Source organism: Selaginella moellendorffii, unplaced genomic scaffold (genome assembly GCF_000143415.4).
Source record: "Selaginella moellendorffii unplaced genomic scaffold, v1.0 SELMOscaffold_22, whole genome shotgun sequence".
Taxonomy (NCBI): domain Eukaryota; kingdom Viridiplantae; phylum Streptophyta; class Lycopodiopsida; order Selaginellales; family Selaginellaceae; genus Selaginella; species Selaginella moellendorffii.
Window position 1 is genome coordinate 331,538 of NW_003314283.1, and position 20,075 is coordinate 351,612.

The 20,075-nt window shown below is 42.1% G+C and overlaps 4 protein-coding genes and 1 non-coding gene across 5 annotated transcripts in view; 3 read left to right on the top strand and 2 right to left on the bottom strand.

Annotated features, from left to right (window-relative positions):
- The window catches only part of LOC9642429, a 61,727-nt gene extending 55,519 nt beyond the window's left edge, over positions 1-6,208 (bottom strand). The window contains exon 1 of the mRNA XM_024678459.1: positions 6,160-6,208. Within this exon, the coding sequence (XP_024534227.1) occupies positions 6,160-6,201 (42 nt within the window). The 5' untranslated portion in view covers positions 6,202-6,208. The remainder of the gene's footprint in view (positions 1-6,159) is intronic.
- Positions 6,209-10,215: 4,007 nt separating this feature from the next.
- On the top strand, positions 10,216-11,600 carry LOC9642435. The gene is made up of 2 exons (XM_002973456.2): positions 10,216-10,599; positions 10,658-11,600. Exons 1-2 carry the CDS (start codon positions 10,216-10,218, stop codon positions 11,306-11,308), a joined length of 1,035 nt encoding a protein of 344 aa, XP_002973502.1. The 3' UTR covers positions 11,309-11,600.
- Positions 11,601-14,663: 3,063 nt separating this feature from the next.
- On the top strand, positions 14,664-18,353 carry LOC9641925 (serine/threonine-protein kinase D). Its single transcript, XM_024678422.1, has 17 exons — positions 14,664-14,667; positions 14,905-15,058; positions 15,113-15,329; positions 15,381-15,464; positions 15,547-15,672; positions 15,720-15,782; positions 15,842-15,955; positions 16,059-16,178; positions 16,232-16,333; positions 16,382-16,492; positions 16,545-16,631; positions 16,684-16,772; positions 16,835-16,991; positions 17,042-17,302; positions 17,350-17,530; positions 17,581-18,060; positions 18,120-18,353. The coding sequence occupies exons 1-13, from the start codon at positions 14,664-14,666 to the stop codon at positions 16,929-16,931; spliced, it is 1,368 nt and encodes a 455-aa protein (XP_024534190.1). The 3' UTR covers positions 16,932-16,991; positions 17,042-17,302; positions 17,350-17,530; positions 17,581-18,060; positions 18,120-18,353.
- TRNAT-AGU lies at positions 14,807-14,880 on the top strand. Its single transcript has one exon. It is a non-coding gene; the product is annotated as a tRNA-Thr (tRNA).
- Positions 18,354-18,484: 131 nt separating the features above from the next.
- On the bottom strand, positions 18,485-19,979 carry LOC9641926 (trihelix transcription factor ASIL1). The gene has a single exon (XM_002973611.2). It carries the CDS (start codon positions 19,877-19,879, stop codon positions 18,695-18,697), a length of 1,185 nt encoding a protein of 394 aa, XP_002973657.2. The 5' UTR covers positions 19,880-19,979; the 3' UTR covers positions 18,485-18,694.
- Positions 19,980-20,075: the final 96 nt, after the last annotated feature.

The following is a 20,075-nucleotide window of genomic DNA, read 5'->3' on the forward strand; positions in this document are numbered from 1 at the left end:
AGTGCACCCTCTTTTCTAATCGGTTAAGGGTATTGGGATAATTAGGGTTAAGTGTCCTTGAGTTTAAATAATACTGAGCTAGGAGGACCAAATTCAAAAGATTACACTATATTAGCATTTAAACGAACTGAGTGGCAAGTTTGAATTAGTTTTGTTCTAAACGAGATTGTTTAATAGGAGTTGATTTTTGTTTTTTCTTGAAAAGTGAGTGGCAACTTTGAGTTAGTTGTGTTCTAAACGAGATTGTTTAGTAAGGGTTGAACTTTAGTTTTTTCTTGAAAAGTGATTTAGTCATGGACTATATTAGTTTTACGAGAGGAAAAGTTAGTCATTAATATTGGAATGTTTGAATCTTTGTTAGATTTGAGTTGGGGATATATTGATCATTGATGATTCTTTTTGTGTTTGTTATAAAGTGAGTTATGTCTTGCTATAGATGAATTCACAAAGGATCATTTAGTGATCACTTATTGAACATAACTTTATTATGTTTAACTTTTAAATTGATGTAAACATGCTCTTCATTAATTTGGCATTATGAAGTTTAGGTTATGAATGTGTTGAAGAGGATATTATGGTGATTGTACCATAATTTCTTTTTAGCATTGAAGTTAGTTTATGCAAAGACTCATGATCATTTTTAAACAAGACTTAACTATAAGCTTCTTTGAGCTTTTGGTTTTTTAAATTATATGCTCATTATTCCATTTATTAAGAGTTGTTGGGGAAGGTATTTTAGCTCATTAGCTTTGATGTTGAAGCTAGCTTTTGCATCTGGCAATCATTAGTAACTATTAACTATCATCTAAGATAGTTGATTATTCTTGTCAAATGTTTTGTTTAATTATTGTTAATATAGAATGATATGCTATTCTTTGGGATGGTGGATTTTTTCTTCGACAATAATTATGCATCTCTTCATTGATGTGATGATTGATGATCTTTTATAATAGTTAGTTATTCTCTTTAATGGTTTTTGATTTTTCGCAATACAATATATTCTTTATGTTTGCTCTCGATTGGTCTCTTGGGTTTAAAACATTGGTAGGATGTTACTAGCTCTTACTTAAGAAACTTGAGTTCCTTAGTATTATTGACTGGGATCTATTCAAGTTAAACCATAGTAATAATTAACAAAATAGAATGAATGTAGCAAGACTAATAAACATTTATTTGTGCCAAGTATTGTACTAGTTTAGTTCTGATAAATTAAATGTTATTTTCTTTGGGTGATACATTCATGAGTATTTTGCTTGCCAATTAATGATACTTTGTGTTTTTGAGTTATCTTATATAAGTGGTTTAATACGCTATCTACAATCTTTGATAGTTAAGTTTTCTCATTAAGTTTTCTTAATCATATATTAGCTATTGAATTTTTTTGGATAGTGAATTCTATGTTTTCCAACTATAGTTATCTTGGTGGTACCTATATTATAATATTGGTTTATCGGATGACAACTTACTTGGAATACTTTTGTGTTCTTATCTAAGATTTATTCATTGATAATTAAGTCTCTTAGATATCAGTGTCTCTAACTTTGATATTATCCATCTATTGATCTTAAAGTTTGGGCCAGTATAGGCAAACTAACTTCGGCACTTCATGGGTATGGTGAAATCTTTAATCATAGGGTAAATACTGTCAACCGGTCATATCACCCGCCTCTCTGTCAATATTCCTTATTTTTGTAAAGGGCATTATCTTGTAAATAACTCTAACTACCTATTTACAATAATTTATCTAAACCTTATTGATGGGTTTTGTTTCTTTGCTCAAAAGGGTTAGGGTCTTTGGCTTCTCTCTTTATGTCTCTACAGGTAAAGGTGTATCACACTTTTGTAAGTTAGGTGACACCAAGAGTAGCAAGGGTGGCACCGTTGGTCATTTCTTTATCAGCGACGGCTGGAAGGTGTCTGAGTTGGTTCTACATCTGTGTTAGATAAAAAGGTTACCTTAACTCATTTAAGTTGGTGCATTTTTTACAAAGTGTGAACACTATGAACTTAAGGAAGATCAACATCCTTATCGATGAATACTCTAATCTAGAGCACCACCTTTGAAACAACTTTAGAAAAAGAGGAAAGTGCCGCAAATATGACTACAAGTATCAAAAATTACTTGTTGGTTAGTCCTTTTGAATATTTTTTCCTTTTTAACACGAGGTCAATATTGTTGGATCCTTTATCAGTCTCCACTCAAACTAGTTAAGAAATTGGTCAATGGCCATGTATTTAAATTGGATAAACATAAAGTAGGAACTCCTATGTGTTTCTTGTTGAGTATACTTGGTTTGGTTTGAGAAACTCCTATCATTGGCTTGCATTTGTTAGTGTTGTGAACCCCTGCAATATTGAGCTTAGTCCCTTAATATTCACCAAATGATAACTTACCATGTCTGCCAAACACCTTTGCTATAATACACCTTGTGTTAGTTCCATTGAGTCCCAATTGTTATTTATAGAAAATGCCTAGATTTGCTAATTTGGCATATTTACAGAATGTAAAGATTATTCTAAATATAATGGTGTTCATCCCATGTGCAAATTTGCAATCTAGCAACATTCCATATTTAGTAAGTTTCAAGTGCCAACCAACCTGAGACATAGTCTAACTTCTATTTGTGTGTTTGTTTTTGTTATGTGTCCGGTTTAGATCTAAGCTCAAGTTCCATACCATGCTAATTGGTGGAGTACCCATATCCTTGTGTTAGGCCACCGGTATGCTGAAATAGCATTAATCCACTGGTATGTTGAAATAGCATCAAACTCCATTTGACTCTATTTTCCATGTTGGTCCTGGCATTAAGATGTTGGATGCTCTAAAACTGTTCCAAGTCGCTCCATGTTCCTATCCCTTCGCTCTTTGGGCTGTATGCTCGGGAGTTGCTCCGTGCTTTGGTTCTATCGCTCCTTGGCTCCATGCTTAAGAGTTTGGCTCCGTTCCTTCGTTCAATGACCTAAGTCTCTGAAACTTAGGTTCCACTCCACTATCCTTGGACACGTGGCATATGACATATGGCATATGGCATATGGAAAGTTTAGGTTCCACTTCATGGTTATCCTATGGTAAATCATTATAGAATAAAGGGTAAAAACCACGTGTGCTACAATTTCAAAAAAATTTGGCAATACTTTGCTATAATATTTGGGATTGTGTTTTTGTTCTTTATTTCTTCATTCTCTTTAAGATTTAGATTTGTATTAACTTTTTACAAGATCTAGAACTATAGCTATTATTGTGGTTATATCTACTCTTTTTTCTAATCTTCATTACATTCTTTTCTTCTACTATACGATACCAATCGATCAAGGAGTATGTCAGTTGAGGCTACTAACACTACTCCGTTAGATCAAACTTTTGGTGTTTTGGGGTGTGATTATATTGGTGTTGCACCCATCTTTAGTGTGTTGCCGTCTCCAACTTTTATAAGATGTGATTATATGGCTTGTCTTGTTCTCAATGTTTTGCCATCTCTTATTGATGTAGAGTATGATTGTGACATCGATTGGCAAGTTATGGATGATGCAGTCTAGTTCTTGAAAAATATTTAAGGATCAAGTTTATAGGAAGACGATATTTATGAGTTCAAATGGATTCTAGATTGTGATGAAAAACTTAATTTATAGAGATAGCTTTGGAGATTAAATAGAGATTTTACGAGGTAAGTGTCAATTCTTCCATTTGATCCCTTTTCTTTACTTTTTACTCTTTTCCAACCTTTTCTTATTTCTTAGCTTAAACAACCTTTTTATGTTTTTAGTATTTCTTCCTCATCTGTAGTGTTTTCTTTTCATAGCACGTCGATCATTTATGACTCTTATGATTCTCATTTTTAGTATAATGTTGAATTAAGTGTTCTCTGTCCTCTTCATACTAATTTGGATATTAAGTATATATATGAAGTTGAGAATCTTACTTTTGTTTCATTGATAGAGTTTTTAATCATTTCTAGTGTTGAGTATTCCCATGTTCTAAGGGTTAAGTCAATTTGGCCAAAGTTTTAAATTATATCCCCACATATTAGTGTTATTAAGAGTTTTTGTTTTACCATTGTTACTAAGGAATTTTTGTATTCCCTTGAGAGTATGGACATTATTATTAATTTTTTCATCTTAAATGTTGAGTTATATGTTGAGGAGGTTGAGTGGTATAAATCTTTTATTTATATTGTGGTGGCCAAAATATTTTATGATAAGAGATTCTTTATTTTCCAAACTTTAAGCATATATCTTCTTTTTTATTTCCCCATTTTTGCATTGTTAATTGCTTCTTCTAATGCTTCTTTATCCACTTTTTTTTCTTCCACATTATTTCTTCCTCAACTTTTTTCACTTTCTCCTCTTTATCCTGATGCTTCAGTTTTTTTTTTTTTTCTTTGGAGGAGAGGGTAGAGGGGATGGATGGGAGTTTGGCTTTAACAATGGAGTGAGGACAAATAAATACAATAGTGGAGTAAGGACAAGTGATATAGATTATGGAGTGAGGGAAAACATAGTAAGTCTAAATGGAACATCTGGCGTCAATTGAACAGATGTGATAGTAAAATGAAAACAAGTGTAATGAATCCAAATAAAACTAATACTTTAAAACTTTTTTTCTTTTAAATGAAGGGATAAGGAGGATATAGAGGATAAACAAAGCGAGTCCAACCTCCCATATGTAATATTAGATGAGGACAACAATCATGAGTCTAAGTTAATACAAGTCTTAGATATTGACTAAAGGGAAGACATAAAAGTAAATTTTGGTTATAGTCATCAATTTGAGTTAATAGTGGTCTTGGAGGATTGTCAACAAATAGATTTAGAGACGAGATATATTATTTTCTACAATGGTGTTTTATGGACTGTAATAGCTTTTAAAGTCTCTTACTTTGGTTTAAAGTTATGGCTTTGATATTGGTTTAAACATTTGGCAATTGTATATAAAGTTGCAATTGGTTTATCAAGATCTCGTAATTGATTGATGCTTATACCATGGTTCTAAGTTTTGTTTCAATCATGGTTATCAACAACTTTGTTTATGGTAATTTGTAATTACCTAGCAAAAGCTCTAAATGTTCCACTTAAATTATTGTTATCACCTTTTTATTTTCCAGAGGGGAGGATGATGTAAAGTTTGTAAATACATATATGTATATATATGTAATAACCTAGCTAAGTAATACACTAATTATAGTACTATAGTATATAAATTGTCTATTTGAGACTTAATCTAGTCCATCCATTCTTGTATATAAGCAGGGTCTAAACCCCAATTAATATACTTATTCCTATATCCTGAACATTCACACATTTATATAAAACATAAATAAATTTTTAATTAGAATTCAAAATGAAATATTGTAAAAAAGCTAAACCATTGTACAGAATTGATCCCAAAGATATAAACTTGTGTAAGAGTTTTTATATTTTTCCTCTGTATTGTCACTTTAATATTTAAAAAATATTTTAAAAAATTATAATATTTTTTAATAACATATATAATCTCAACTCAATAATATCAATATTTATCTTTCACCAAGTATTTCAAAATTCTCTAAATAATTTTTTTCTCATGTATTTTTTATAATAAAAGAAGCAAAATTACTTTTCAAACCCTTCTTAGTTATATTTTCTTTTGTTCTTCTTGAAGAAAGTTCTATACAACAAGTTATAAATAATATAGCAATAAGCATAAAAATAAAATAAAATTTTACACCCCTATCACATATATATTAATTTAACATTATTGTTTTGAACTATTCTATCCGGATGATACTTCCAAAAAATTATTTTAGTGATTTTAATTAAAACACATCAAAATATCTAAAATTTGTGGAGAACAAAAATCTAACTTGCTTAAATTAATCTTATTCCCTTAACCTTATCAGAAATTAAAGCAGCAATTTTCAAAGTGGTTGAAACCACTCCTGAGTGGCATTGCTATGATCAAGAATCCTTTGCATAAGAAGAGAGTTAAAATCATTCTATACAATACAAAACTCTCACCTCTCTGCAAGGCGTTCCAGAAACAAGCGATACATGTATTTGTGGAGCAGCTCCAACAAAAACACCACCCACAAAATGGACAACTGATCTCCTTTCCTCGGTCCTAGAATCCATGCTCCCTCAAGAAGGAAAACAAAATCAGCAGTGCTTACAGATAGAGCTTACTTGGATTTCCTGCCAGCGTCCAAGAGTTCCTTGTGTTTTCATCGCAGAGTCCACAAAAGAAGCATGAAAACGAGGCAACTCATCGAATTCTTTCACCAGCATACTTCTCGATTTGTCCATAGAGCTGGAGGCTAACATTCTTTCCCTGCGGCTTCCCTTGGAACTCGAGGAGCTAGAAAACCTGGGATTGTCTCGTCGCCGGCACCATGACGCTGCCGCGGTCGCGAATCCAGTGCCTGCCCTGGCAGAAGAAGCTGCGCAGTCGGGAAGGGTCGACAGTAGCCACGACTCTTTCAAACACCAAAAACATCGAAATATTGTCATCCTCCATGCTTTACCGGAGCGCTGGAGAAGCGGAGCTAGCTCGTCTAGATCGGCCGCGAGGTCATTCTTCCGGTTTTGGAGATGAGAAGCGATCGATGCAACAATCGAGCGAAGAGGAGGAGGAGGAAGAGGAAGAGAAGCGGCTGCGCAGCGATCATAGCTCTCTCACTCCACCCACTGCTAGGCGTAGAATCGAGAGCCAGGTAGAAGAGGACCTGCCAACGATCATCGCCTCCAAGATCAGCTCCAGGAATTCCTGGACAAGACAGTGGAGATTATCCGCGCGGAGGAGGAGCCAGATCGTCCAGTGGCTGATGATCGTTGGATGGATTCCATCTCTTTGGGAAAGCTCCGCGATGATAGAGAGAGTCAGGGATGGGTCTTTAGAGCACAGGGCTAGTGGCAAACGCTACATTCACAGTACGGTGAGAGTGTGGGAGTAGAGGCTGAGTCGTTGAGATACTTCTCAAGTGTATATGTCACAACTTCTGTGGCAACACGTGGTTTCACCACATTTGAAACGTCAAAATACATTGCAGGGACTTGAAAAGTGCTGTTGCGCCTGTCATTCTGAAGAAAGCGATCAGAAACAAAATCTGCAGGAGCCTTTCCGTAAGACCCATGGCCACCTGCCTTTCAAACTCTAGACCGACTGTCATGTTGCTGCCTTGGCCCTTGGCGTTAAACTGCTGCTTATCAGGATGGTCAGATGATGCCCTTCGTGCGTCCTCATGACTTGAAATAGCTGTTGTTGTTATTGTATCAAATACTCTTCACTGACTCCAAAAGTAATGAAAAAGAGCTCGAAAGATGGCAGGTTTTTCAAGTTTGGTCCAAGTGTCTTTATCCTGCTTTGCAGAGAATTTATCCAAATCCTCCAATGCAACACTATTTCCACTGCTTAGCCAGGCTAACCCAAACTTCACAAGGCTAAGATATGGACTGTTAACGTTAAGTAGAGTGGACATAGGATGGTAAATCAAAACCAAGCCTCGAAATGTTGCAGCACTCAAGGAGCTAGAGGTGATACTGTATCATCAGATGTTTGGGTCTGAGAACGACTGATTGTACTTGAGGTGCATATCTTTTCAAAAAAGTCAATCAGAAATTCTGTTGCCTGCTCTATGGGACGCTTATTCCCAATAAAATGCTCAAGCGCTGTGATTAAGAACTTGTCCTGTGTAATTTATGTATTAAAGACATAAATTAGTGAAAGTTGCTTGTGTCTTAAATCTAGATGAGCAAAATCATGTGATTTAGAAAGAAAAGATACTTCTTAGTATGAGATTTAGGTACATCGCCAAAAACCATGTATGGTATCCTTCTCCTCACTCCGTGCCGCATGCCCTCTCACTCCATTCCACTGGTAACACCCACCATGTACGCTTGGCCAGTTGTACATCCGTGCACATTTTTATTTCTTGCAGCCAGTGTAGAAATCTTTAAAATTCAATATCTTACTTCTTACTAGCACACAATTTGAACAGAATTTTACAGAATTTTAATTTGATTGAAACTATATATCTAGAACTAAATCCTTGGACTATTGCCGCCTGTGATGTTTGCTGAAAGTTGTTTCTTACTGCCTCCGCGAACTTCCTGAGCCATGATCCTCTTGAGCTCTTCTGTCCTAAGAACGAAAAAAAAACAAAAAAAAAAACAAAAACACGTACCCCCGGAGAATGTGCGCGAGTGAAGAACTTAGGCTGGAAAACCACAAACCTTGATAGAAGGCACTGCTATAAGAGACATACGCGAGCTGAGAAAGAAGAGAAAGGATCAACTGAAAAAAAAAAGTAAACCTTTTCCTGTGTATCACCACGCACTAGCAGGATGGCTGCCTCAATCCGGTGGCCAGAGCAGCACAGCAAGCGTGTCTTCATTCGATACCTGTGCGTCTGAATCCCGTAGAGAGACAGAGAGAGTAATTACCTTTTTCGTCGATGACGCCGTCGTTGGAGCTGACTTCCAGCAGACACCACTCTCTGGAAGCCAGTGCGACAATCGAGGAGCCTATACACCTGCAATAACATTCTTTGAAGTAAATGTTTTTCTACATCCGACAGTCCGAAGAATCGAGCTGCCAGAGATAACGCTCAGATTTGAACCTGCAGGAAAACGAACGGATCAGGAGAAACCAAAGATGATCTATGTCCAGAGAGCTAACGAGAACTACGTACAGGTCCAGCGCTTGACTTTGCTAACTTCTCAATGGCGTCTTTTGCCACGCTCGACTCCCTGCAACAAATCCAGCAAACGTGAGCGTCATTCACACACATAGTATGCTTGTTTACTCGTCACATATCTGTTGCTGTTTGCACAGAACTTGAATCGCCATCCTCTAGACACTTAGGCAGGTATCCAAGAAGGAAAAACTTAGATAGCAATACGAAACGTGAAAACATAAGTTGCTACTCACGAACATGGAGCATGCGAGACGACGAACTTGTGGAGATGCTGCGTTTAAACCAGCATTTGCATAAGGCTAACACACACAAAAAACAAACAGAGAAAATTAAAATCGTAGCACGAAGGAGCTTCGACGATTTTCATAAGCATGCTGTGTCCAAACGACCTTCTCGACAGCATTACTCTCACAAGCGCTGGAGTTCCTGCGGTGAATAGAACCCTGTCCAAGAAGACGAAATTCAATCGCATTCGATCCCACAAAGAAAGATCCAGAAATCTTACCTGGAGAGAACCGGAAACGGATATTTCGAGAGGAAATCCGACACAGAGCTCTCGGGAAGGGCGCGCGGCAAATGCACGAGATCGATCGCGACAAGAATGCGATACCTGGAAGCGCGACGAGATCAGAGGCCTCCGCCAAGAGCAGTTTCGCGTCGACGCCGTCGATCGCCATCACCCCCACCATCATCCCTGCCATCACGACGCGAAGAACAGAGCGCAAAACCCTAGTTGAAAGGTTCTTTTATTGCAATTGCAAGAAATCGATGGATTCACAGAGCTGGATCGCCGATCGCATCTTCAATACATCTGTGGACAAGACGAGCACCAATTTCAAGCACAGATCACGCCAAATCGAATGACTCACCGCTGGAATGCCGAAGCATTCACACGCGCAGCGAATTTCCGGTGGAGTCTTCTCCTCGTCGAGCAAGAAGATGTGATGGGAGCGGAATCACTCTCCGGCGGGCTTGGAGCGTGATTTCGGACGCTGAATTCACAGAAAGCCTCGTCGCACTTGGCGCTGGAGCAGTAGAACACATTCTTGCCTCTCCCGTCCGGCCTGTCGAGGTGCTGATTTCCGCAATGGCAATCCTCGCCCAGGCCCCTCACCAGCATCCTGTGCTTGTCCTTCCGGATCTCCTTCTCCTGCTCGATCCAAGCCGGGCGATCGGGTGCCTCGAGCGCTCCATCACAGCTCTTGAAATGCTCGGCAGCGTCGAGCTCGCAGAAAGCCTGGCAGCATTTCCTGCAGAAAAGCGAGATTCGTCCATCCGGATGCTCTTCCCTTGAGCAAGAGCAGAACTTCCACAGCGCCTTGCGAGCCGCCATAGCTCCTCGTCCTCCAAAATATTTTCCCTCGCTCGTTTGAAAATTTGCTTATTTATATTCAACGGAGGGTCGGTCTAGCGTTCGAATCTGGACTACATCAAGTCTGGTGTTCGAATCCCACCAAGAAGAAGCAGAGGTTCGACACTCACAAACTCAAATAAGTTTATTATAAATGGAGGGGGTTTAAGGGATAAACCTTATCTTTTAGGTTTCATGGGGCGAAGGAGAATTGAATTCCCAGACGAGTTACTTGAAGAAATCGTTATAAGATTACCTATCCAATCTATCATAGCTGCTAGATCTGTTTGCTCACGCTGGAGGAACAAGTTGTGCGCCAAATACTTCCAGGCCAAGAAAGATTCTCGCGAACCACAACAGCGCTGGATCATTATGGATTTCTTCCTCCTCAGTGAAGGTTTCCTAGGGGTTTTTGATACGATTGATAAGAAATGGCTCAAGATACCACTGTCTCTGCCTCCAAACACTAGATTTTCGCTTCTTTGTGGCTCCTGTGGATATCTTTGTTTCATGGACAGGCAGGCGATTACCACTCATCACATCCACCTTTGCAATCCAGTGACGCAGCAATGGCTACAAGTGAGTGATCCCTTTCTTTCTCAACAATTCCAGGCTAACTCGATTTCTACTGCCACAGCTTCCACTGCCACGATCAATCAAAACTTCACGCTTGCACATCCGGATGTATGGAATCAGAGGCTCGAATCATTTCAAGCTCCTGATGATAGATGGCACGGATTTGCCCTCTCGATTAGCTAGTAGTCTCTACGATTCACAGACAGGAGATTGGAAGCCTCGCAGCCAAGAGTGGATCACAAACTTTACCAGCTTATGGGACAACCTAGCTATGTGCAAGGATGGGATTTACGACATGGACAAAGAAGAGTGGAGGCTGCGCGGGCAAATTTCAGATTTCCAGCCGACAACCCTTCGTCTCCGCAGAGACGGTAGCGTATTCAGGACCAAACTGGTGGGCACGAGGATCCGAGTCTATCAGCTTGACATGGAGAGCACGCGAGAAGAGCTTGTGACAGAATCTCCAGAGAGAATGCGCGTCGAAATGCCGCCTGGGTGCTCAGGCATGATTCCATGGAGTTACTTCGATGGGCTGGACAACTTGTGGGTCGTGTGCCCAGTCCTCCCGGCGATCTACAGATACGAGCCGTGCTCTGGGCAGTGGAGCAGCTTCGATAACAAGTGGAGTGGAGCTGCAGACTTTGGCTATGCCATTTGCTGTGAGTTGAGCTTCCATGAGTTCCCTGATTGCACAACGCCATTGCAAGAATAAAATCACAGCATGGAATTGACGATAAAGGGATATTTTCTATCTGAATTAGATTAATCCATGGATTGATATTGCCCTCTTCCATTCTAGCTAATGTGACTATCCAGAACTCCAGATCAAGGTGGCTAGCTTCTCACAACAAGGAGAGTCACGAGTGGTGATGCAGCACAGTCTTTGGAGAAGCTTGGATTTACGTTGACATTTCCTGGCCAGTCTAATATTAAATCTTCGTGGCATCTCATACAGCCATGCAGCTTGAAAGCAAGGACTTGGAAGCTACTAATTTGTCCACGGGCATTGTTCTACTACTAGGAAGGTAGTGGAGGTGAGGGGATTGCAGTATATTGTAGATCTAACTTATTCAACATGGCAGCATGGAAGCTTTTGGTGAACATATTGAAGTGTATGCTGTGAAGATCAGCTTTTCTTGCTGTTTTTTTTTTTTTTTTTTTTGTAAACCATCACAATAAATTGCAGTAAATGTTTTTAGTGATAAATAACATTATTAATTAAAGAAAAGTTTAACAGCAGAAAACCAGATAATTTAAGTATATTCTTTACACTCAAGAGTATCTCAAAATGGAATAATCAAAATACCTTCAGTCAGTGGTTAAGTTTCAAATCCACTACTAACTACAATGCAAGCTTGCATGTTTGGATGTAAAAGCTAGCTGCTCTAGTCTCTACCATTCACCTGATTCAATGTGATTCAAGCTATATATCTCCAGAAGGGAAAACCATAAAAAATACTCCTGCATTCCAATGAAGTTATTTCGATCAACCATGTTTACATATGGAGCAACTTCGGTTAAAAGTTGAGTCATTGGTTACACAGAGCTGATGTATTTTCTTGATTTTGTGTCGAAAAAACGTGGCTTTGAGAATGGTGATCTTGTTCTTGCAGCAAAGCCTTTGGTGTAAATGGTATCATCATAGATTTTTCTGATTTTCTGATTAACTTCTGTTTAAGTTTATTTGATCCTAATCCTAGCTTGTTATCGAATCAGAGGGTTTATGGGGAGGGGGAGGTCACAGTGCGACATTCCAGACGAGCTCCTCGATGAGGTTTTCATCCGGCTTCCCCTCCAATGGATCGTCACAGCTAGGTCGGTGTGTAGGCGCTGGAGAAGAAAGCTGTGCTGCAAATCCTTCTTGGCCAAGCACGATCTTCATGGGCCACAGCAGCGCTGGATCATTGTGGATTACTTCCTCAACAGCAAGGGTTTCCTGGGGGCTTTCAACACCGTGGGCAGGAAGTGGCTTGCGATTCCAGTGTTGCTGCCTCCACGCACTCGAAATTTATCGCTGCTTTGTGGCTCTCAGGGATTCCTTTGCTTCCTGGACAGGCAAAAGCTTCACGCTAGACATGTCCACCTTTACAATCCAGTAACGAAGCAATGGCTAAAGGTAAGCTCCTCGATCGTATAGAACTTTGCATGAGAGTTACAAACCAGGTTCCATTGCCACGATCCATCTCGCCGTTACACTTGCACTTACGGATCTATGGAACCAGAGGCTCGAATCATTTCAAGCTCTTGATGCTGGATCAGACGTGTGACTTGGTTCCAGTTGCTAGTCTCTACGATTCACGCACACGAAAGTGGAGGCCTCTCAACCAGGCGCTAGCCGCAAGCTTTTTCAGCTTGTGGGACAACTTAGTATTGAGCTCGAACGGGATTTACGACCTGGAGAAAGAAGAGTGGAGACTTTCTGTGCAAATACCACGGTTTCGTACCTCTTCACTACTTCTCCGCAGGGATGGTGGCATTTTCAAGGCCAGAGTGTTAGTCGCGAAGATCAAGTTGTTTCAGCTGAGCGTGGAGAGCATGCGAGATGAGCTTGTGGCTGAATCCACACCAAAGCCATGGTGTTTCTTCAATGAATTGGACAACGTGTGGATCGTGTCTCGATGGATGCCGGCAATCATTATGTACGAGGCTAGCTCAGAGCAGTGGAGAAAGTTTGACTACAAGTGGAGCGGATTCGAGGACAGAGGTATTGCCGAGTGCTGCAATTTAAGTTTCCATCAGTTTCCTCATGCATGATATCTATGCTTTGTATTTTATTTTAAAACTCTCATAAATGAGTTCTTCAGTAGGTTAAAGAATATGATAATCTTCCATTCAAAAACTTCCTGTACACAAAACACTTGGTGCATAAAGGCACTGAATGTTTCCATCAAATTATGATAAAGTTCAGGAACAAGGAAAGTGCCACAAGAAAACTTGCTTTTAACAGCTGTGCAGTGGTCAGTGCTCACTGTTTTCTCAAGCTTTAAAAAAAAAGTTGATAAGTCAGAAAAGTTTGTTAGGCTGTTAGGCCGTGATCAGATTATCTCTGGGCGCTGGGTTTCCTCCCTTCAATAGATCATCCTCAAAACATCGATATTAAACTTTGCTAAACATCCAGTGAACGTATATCTTGACAACGATCAGTGAATGGCCGCTGGGAGCAAACCACGCAGAAAAGATCACAATCGCATGCTTTCAGATGGTCTGCCACTTTCAGGTTTGATCAGATATGACTTTGAATGCTCGTCGGACGTTCCGTTTGATTGCGGCACCGTTACAGCTACAGGTGCGGGTCAATGCTCGTGGTCAATTAGTCAAGGTCAAATAAGTGGTCGTTACTTTGCGGTTGAGTAAAATGTGGATTCACATTTACATCAACAAAGAACCTTGACAAAATTGTGTGTAGATTCTTTGAGGGCCTTGAAGCTGTGAATGAGGGAGATCTCACGAAAGCGATTGCTGTTCGTTGTCACAGAAGAAAGAGGGGACGTTTCCTCCAGATTATCAAGAAAACCTCACTTTTGGCAATCGTACAGTAGCTAGTGTGTGCAATTCTTGAGATAAAAAAAGTTGATATATTAGATGTGAAAGTGAGAAGAGTGGTTTAGCATGGCCTTTCCTTTAAGGACCAAATGCTTTAAACTATGGTTTTGGTGGTGTTCTTCCTTTGTTAATATTGATTCTATCTGGTGATCCTGGTGAAATGGATGGAGATTTTCGCTTGAACACTCTGCTTGGCAACGATGCTGGTTTTGAATCCACTGTGCTCGCCGACTGGAAGGGCCTGGCAGCAGCAGCACCATGGAGAAACAGGATGAGCACGGCCAAGATCACAACCACATGAACCATCCTTGATCTCTCCATTTCCAGAGTAGGAGAGATTGGCTAGCTGAAACTTCTGAACACAAAATTTTGAGTGCAGCTTGCTACAAAATATGATCCATCATATCAAACCGTGAGGTTTTTATAGATCTGTTTCGCACTGACCCAAGACAAGAAGAGGGAAGTTTCGGTTCACTTTCAATACTTGAATCTCGCAGGTCTTGCTTTGATTTTGCGGCACCGTTATGGGTACAGCAAACCAAAAAATATAAAATACAGAGAAATATTCTAAATTATAATTGAATATTCTACTTAAACTAAAAATAAAAATATTAACTAATAAATAATTTTTATTTAGTATAGTTTGAAAACAGAGCTTATGCGTTAAGCTTTTATGGCTCAGTTGGCTAGAGCACCCGTTTAGTAAGCGGGAGGTCCTGAGTTCGACTCTCAGTAAAAGCATTTAGTTTTGTTTTTGCTTCCTAGGGCTTGTGGCAATGCTGCTAGAAAATTTGCACTTCTCGCTCTTCACTCCACCTCCGCGAAGATTTTGTCGTCGTGGGAGAGCTCGCGAGCGCTGCTGCCATGGCTTCGTCATCGCCGGGAATTGCTGCTCCATTCGCCACGCCGCCAAAGCTCAGTAAGTACCAGCAGTGCCTCCATGGCTGGAGCTCTGAGATTTCGTCTCGAGCAGGATCTCGAGAGAGCCAGCTGATCGGAGCGGCGGATTCGAGGGAAGGAATCCCTTGATCGGTGCATTCCACGAGAAAGGGGACGTCGTGGCTGGGAAATACAGGATTGTTGGTGTTCTTGGCAGCGGTGGCGTGGGTGTTACGTATGAGGCCGAGACCGAACAAGGCGATGCTGTGGCTATCAAAGCCATGTCTCTGAGAAACATGAAAGGCTGGAAGGTTAGTTCTTTGTTTCTCTTCTCCGTGTGATCATGCTTGCATTGCTTGCAGGATCTCGATCTTTTCGAAAGGGAAGCTAGAGTGTTAAAATCACTCCAGCATTCTGGGATCCCCGAATACATCGACTTCTTTGAGGTATTGCTGTTGTTTCTTTGTTTTTTCCTTTCTTCTTTCTTTTTGTTTTTTTCCTTGTTGAAGCTGAATACTAAGCTCGCAGATAGAAAACGAGAAAGATAAAGGCTTTTACATCGTCCAGAAGGTCGCAAAAGGAAAATCGTTGGCCAAGCTAGTTGAGGAGGGATGGCGAGTCTCTGAGCAGGAGGTGAAAGACATCGCCATCGAGGTTTGCAACTAAACACTTGTAGTTGCAACGGTGACATTCTCTTTTAGATTCTTGATGTCTTGAAATATCTGGGAAGCTTGAGGCCTCCTGTCATTCATCGAGATATCAAGGTTCGTTTCGCAACTTTATGAAAGTCTCACGATCGTTTTTTGTGAATCTTTTTTTGCAGCCTGATAACATCATATTGGACGAAGCGACTGGCAAAGTGAAGGTGGTTGATTTTGGCGCCGTGCAAGATACAACATCGTCGGCAACTTTTATCGGCAGCACTGTTGTTGGCACGGTGTGAGCTCCGCAAATCTAGTTTTTTCTTTGAGGTCTAAGCCTTTTATCGAACACAGGCTTTAGATTTTGTTCACTGAAGCGTTTCTTTTTTTTCCTTGCAGTACGGCTACATGGCTCCAGAGCAATTTCAAAACCGTGCCACGCTGCAGACTGATCTGTATGGACTTGGTGGAACGCTTTTGTTCATGCTTTCGGGACGCTCTCCTGCAACGTTTCCTCAGGTTTGGAAAACATAGAAAGCCTCGGCCATCTCTAACCTTTTCAAATTTTGCAGAAAAGACTGAGAGTTGATTTCCAAAACTTTGTTTCTGCGAGCCCAAGCATGACGCGTGTGGTTGAAAAGCTTCTAGAACCAGCTCCTGAAGACAGATATCAGGTCATTGATATTTTTTCTGGTTTCCTTTACATTGTGTGATGGATGCAGTCAGCTGACGAGGTGATTCGGGCACTTCAAGATGGCGAATCTCCCGTTGTGGCAGGGGAGAGTTTTTTCGATTATGCTGCAAAAAGTCGAAAGCCATATGGAACAAAAGTTGTATGTATCTCGCTTTTTCGAACTGTTTCTATAATCGTTTTCCTTTTAAAAGGTGTTGACAAGGTTCCCAGACTCCTTGACAATCAGCATTCCTCGAGCAGGTGTTGGTGCGGCTGCTGCTACTGGAACGTTTGCTTTGGTATGTCACTCCCTTCGTTTTTCTCTAAGTTGCTCAACTAACAGTATTGTAGGCGTGGAATTCATTCCTCTTGCTTTGGACGTTCGGAGCACCATTGCCATTCGTTTTCTTTTCTATCCCTTTCTGGTTTGTTGGATATGGGTACGTCTCATCATTTTTAAGCCAGTTTTGTCAGCTAAAACCGTGATGCTTGCTTCTTGCAGTCTTTCCAAAGACGCGCTCTCTGCACTCACTGTTACAACTTTCATAGAGCTTACGAAACGTTATTTCTCAATCGAATGGAAGGTGGGAAACTTCTGAACACATCGGGTTCAAGGCTTGACACAAGACATCACTTCGGTGGAGCTTTGTGCGGAATGGGTAGAGTTTTTGTCCAATCACCTTTCCAAACTCCTGTGTCCATTTCCCAGGTACGAAACAGGCGGCGGATCAAATCGTGCTGCATCAGGGAAGGTGTCAAAGTCCACGATTTCGGAGGGGGGCTGGAGCTGGTGGAGAAGAATTGGCTGGTAAACGAGATATCGTCGTTCCTGGGGATTCCCCCGCCGCCTCCAGTCTTGGAAGAGACTTTCGTGGATAACAGAGCGTGGGATAGAGAACGCGACTTTTGGGGGAGAGATCGAGATTTCCATGACGACTTTTGGTAGCACTTAGAACGAGACCGGCCTCAGGTACTGTGGAGAATGTGCCAGATAGCTAACTTGTAATTGACTTTCAGGTACAGTGGGAAAAATAAAATACACTCGTAGCTTTCGTGTCTATAAGGTGAAACCGGCTTCTTCTACGATTATCTAGTTCCTGGCAGGCGAAAACTTCGGTATAGCAGTGTGAGATGATGAAGGGACTCGTCTGTGCAATCGTACTGCTGCTGGCGCTTTCGCCATGTATTCTTGCAGCTGGTAAGCAGTGTCAGTTTAGCTAAGGTTGTCACCGTTTTGTTTGTTTCCAGTCTGCCCTCAGTACTGCATCGCAAGCGCCGATTACGTGATCTGCGAGTCTCCGTCGCCTGCGAAGTATCCGCCAGCGTGTGGGAACTGCTGCTTTGCAAAGGGAGAGATTGGAAGCCTTGCAAAGAACTGCAGCATACACCTCAAGGATGGGACTCTTCTTGCTTGCAATTTCTAGCTGCAAGATTTGATAGTGTCGTGTCTTAAGGTACTTTCGTATTTGGAAGAACTAATATGTGTCTCTGTTATATCAAGTTTCTTGCTACGACTTCTCGGTCACTGCGAGAATTTTCGCGCAGCAATCGTGTCTAACTTGAACTCTTTTCCATTCGTTTGACCGGTGCGAAGTTCCAGCAACTATAAAAGTCGGCATCAGTCGGGTAAGTGGGAACTTATCCATTTGCATTCCAGGAAGATGAAGCTCGCTCTCTCCTGTGCTGTTGTGCTGCTGCTGGTCTTTTACCAATGCGAACTCGTCCCTGGTAAGCTAGCCAAAGTTTTTTGCTGTGCTTGACGAGTTTTTTCCTTCGTTTTTGTCCAGCATGTCCACAGTACTGCCTCTCGGATGCCGATTATGTGATCTGCAACTCGCCCGTGCCTGCAAAGTATCCGGCTTCGTGTGGAAACTGCTGCTTTGCAAGGAGCGCAGTCGGAAGCTCGAAGGATTGTAGCATTCACCTCACCGATGGGAGTCTTCAGGCCTGTGGCTTCTAGTTTCGTGACAAGAGAGTAACTTTCCTTCTTAATAGTACATAGTTACAGGCATTTGATCTTTTTTCTTGGTAGTACTCTCTCTCTCTCTCTCTCGGAAGATCTGAGAGATACAAACCATCGCCCATCGAATCGTCTACGAGAGGAGATGGAGATGTGCGAGAGAAACACCACACACACAAGAAAAAAAAAGAGTGTGAGTAACCAAACACGCTGGAAAAGAATAAAGTCTACATGCTCGAGGAAGAAAAGGAAAGCTTTTTTGAGCGAGATTGTCTCTCACGAGATTGTTTTGGAGAAGAACCTGTCCTCCATCGCTCGGGAAAAACTCGGCTAGACCGAGAGAGAGAGCAAACAAAATTGTGTATGTACCTCACGGTAGTGAAGCGTAAACCCCGAAAGTTTTCACGGATCTTCCATTTCCTGTGAAGCTCCTCCTCCGCCACCACCACCACCACCACCACCACCAGCGTTCTCGGCCTTTTTCACCGGTTTCTTCCTCCTCGGCTTGTTGGAGGAGAAGAGCCGGGCAATCTGGAGCTGCGTGTTGAGCATCATCTCCGCTCGCTTGGCCTCCATCTCGATCCGCCGGAGCTCCGCCTCGGCATTCAACCGAGCCACCTCCCGCTGCATCTGGATCTGCGCCTCCTCGATTCTCAGCAGCGACTCTCCAAACGATTTCATCACCGCCACCACCTCGTTCATCGAGGACGCTCCCCCGGCATGCTTCCGCCGTTTGAATCCACCGCCGCCACAACCAACACCGCCACCACCACCACCGTTACCGCCGGCACCGCCACCACCGCCACCCCGCCCATCCAGGCAAGCCACTGCCTCTTCTCGGACCCTCGAGCAAGGATCCAGCAAGCTCGTCAAGCTCCCATTCTCCTTCGCGACGTGGTGGTGTGGAGTCGTGAAGGACGTATCCTCGTCCTCGATCTCCTTCTCGCCAATCCTTCCAGCAGCGGCGGTGGCAGCCCCGGGAGTACACTGCCGGAAGTGGAGATGGCTCTCGATCTGGTTGAAAGAATCCAGCTCCATCACCGCGGGTTGTGCGTGCTCGCCGTTATCCATCCCCCCCGGCATCCCCACCACGCTCTTGAATCCATTCCTCGCCAGCAAGCTCTCCATCCTCTGGAAGAAGACCCACTTGGAATACGATCCGGGAGCGCCGCCCACTCCAGTGCCCTTCATCGCCTTCTCCGCGCGGTACTTCTTCTTCATGTCCTCGATCTTGTTCTTGCACTGCGTGGGCGTCTTGGCCACCCACAATCCACTGCTGTGCGTGGCGAGCCTGTGCGCGATCTCCTCCCAGTGCTTGCTCTTGACATTCCCCCTCTCCAGCTGATTCCACTTCTCCTCGTACGCATCCAGCAAGAACCACACCTCCTGGTCCGTCCAGAAGTTAAATTCCTTGCGGGCGCCATCGCCGCGGTCCTTGTCCTTGCCATCGCTGCCATCGGCGTGAGAGGGAGACTGCATCATGCCCGCCATCGCATTCATGCTCGCTTCGCCTCCCCCCTGCGCCATCCACACCCTAGAAACCCCTGGAAAACCCTCGCGATCTCTTCCCGGATCCCACACAACCATAGCGGCGATCCTCCTGGCACTCCACCGAATCGATCCAATCCATCGCTCGCTGGCCTCGATCGCGCATCGACCAGATCGAGGATCGCAAGAACAAGTTAAAATAAATGCTAGCCCTAAAGCCCCATATCTACCTTTTTGCTTTATTAGCCCTAAGAGCACTTCTTTATTACTTTATTACTTTGTTAGTTAATGAGCT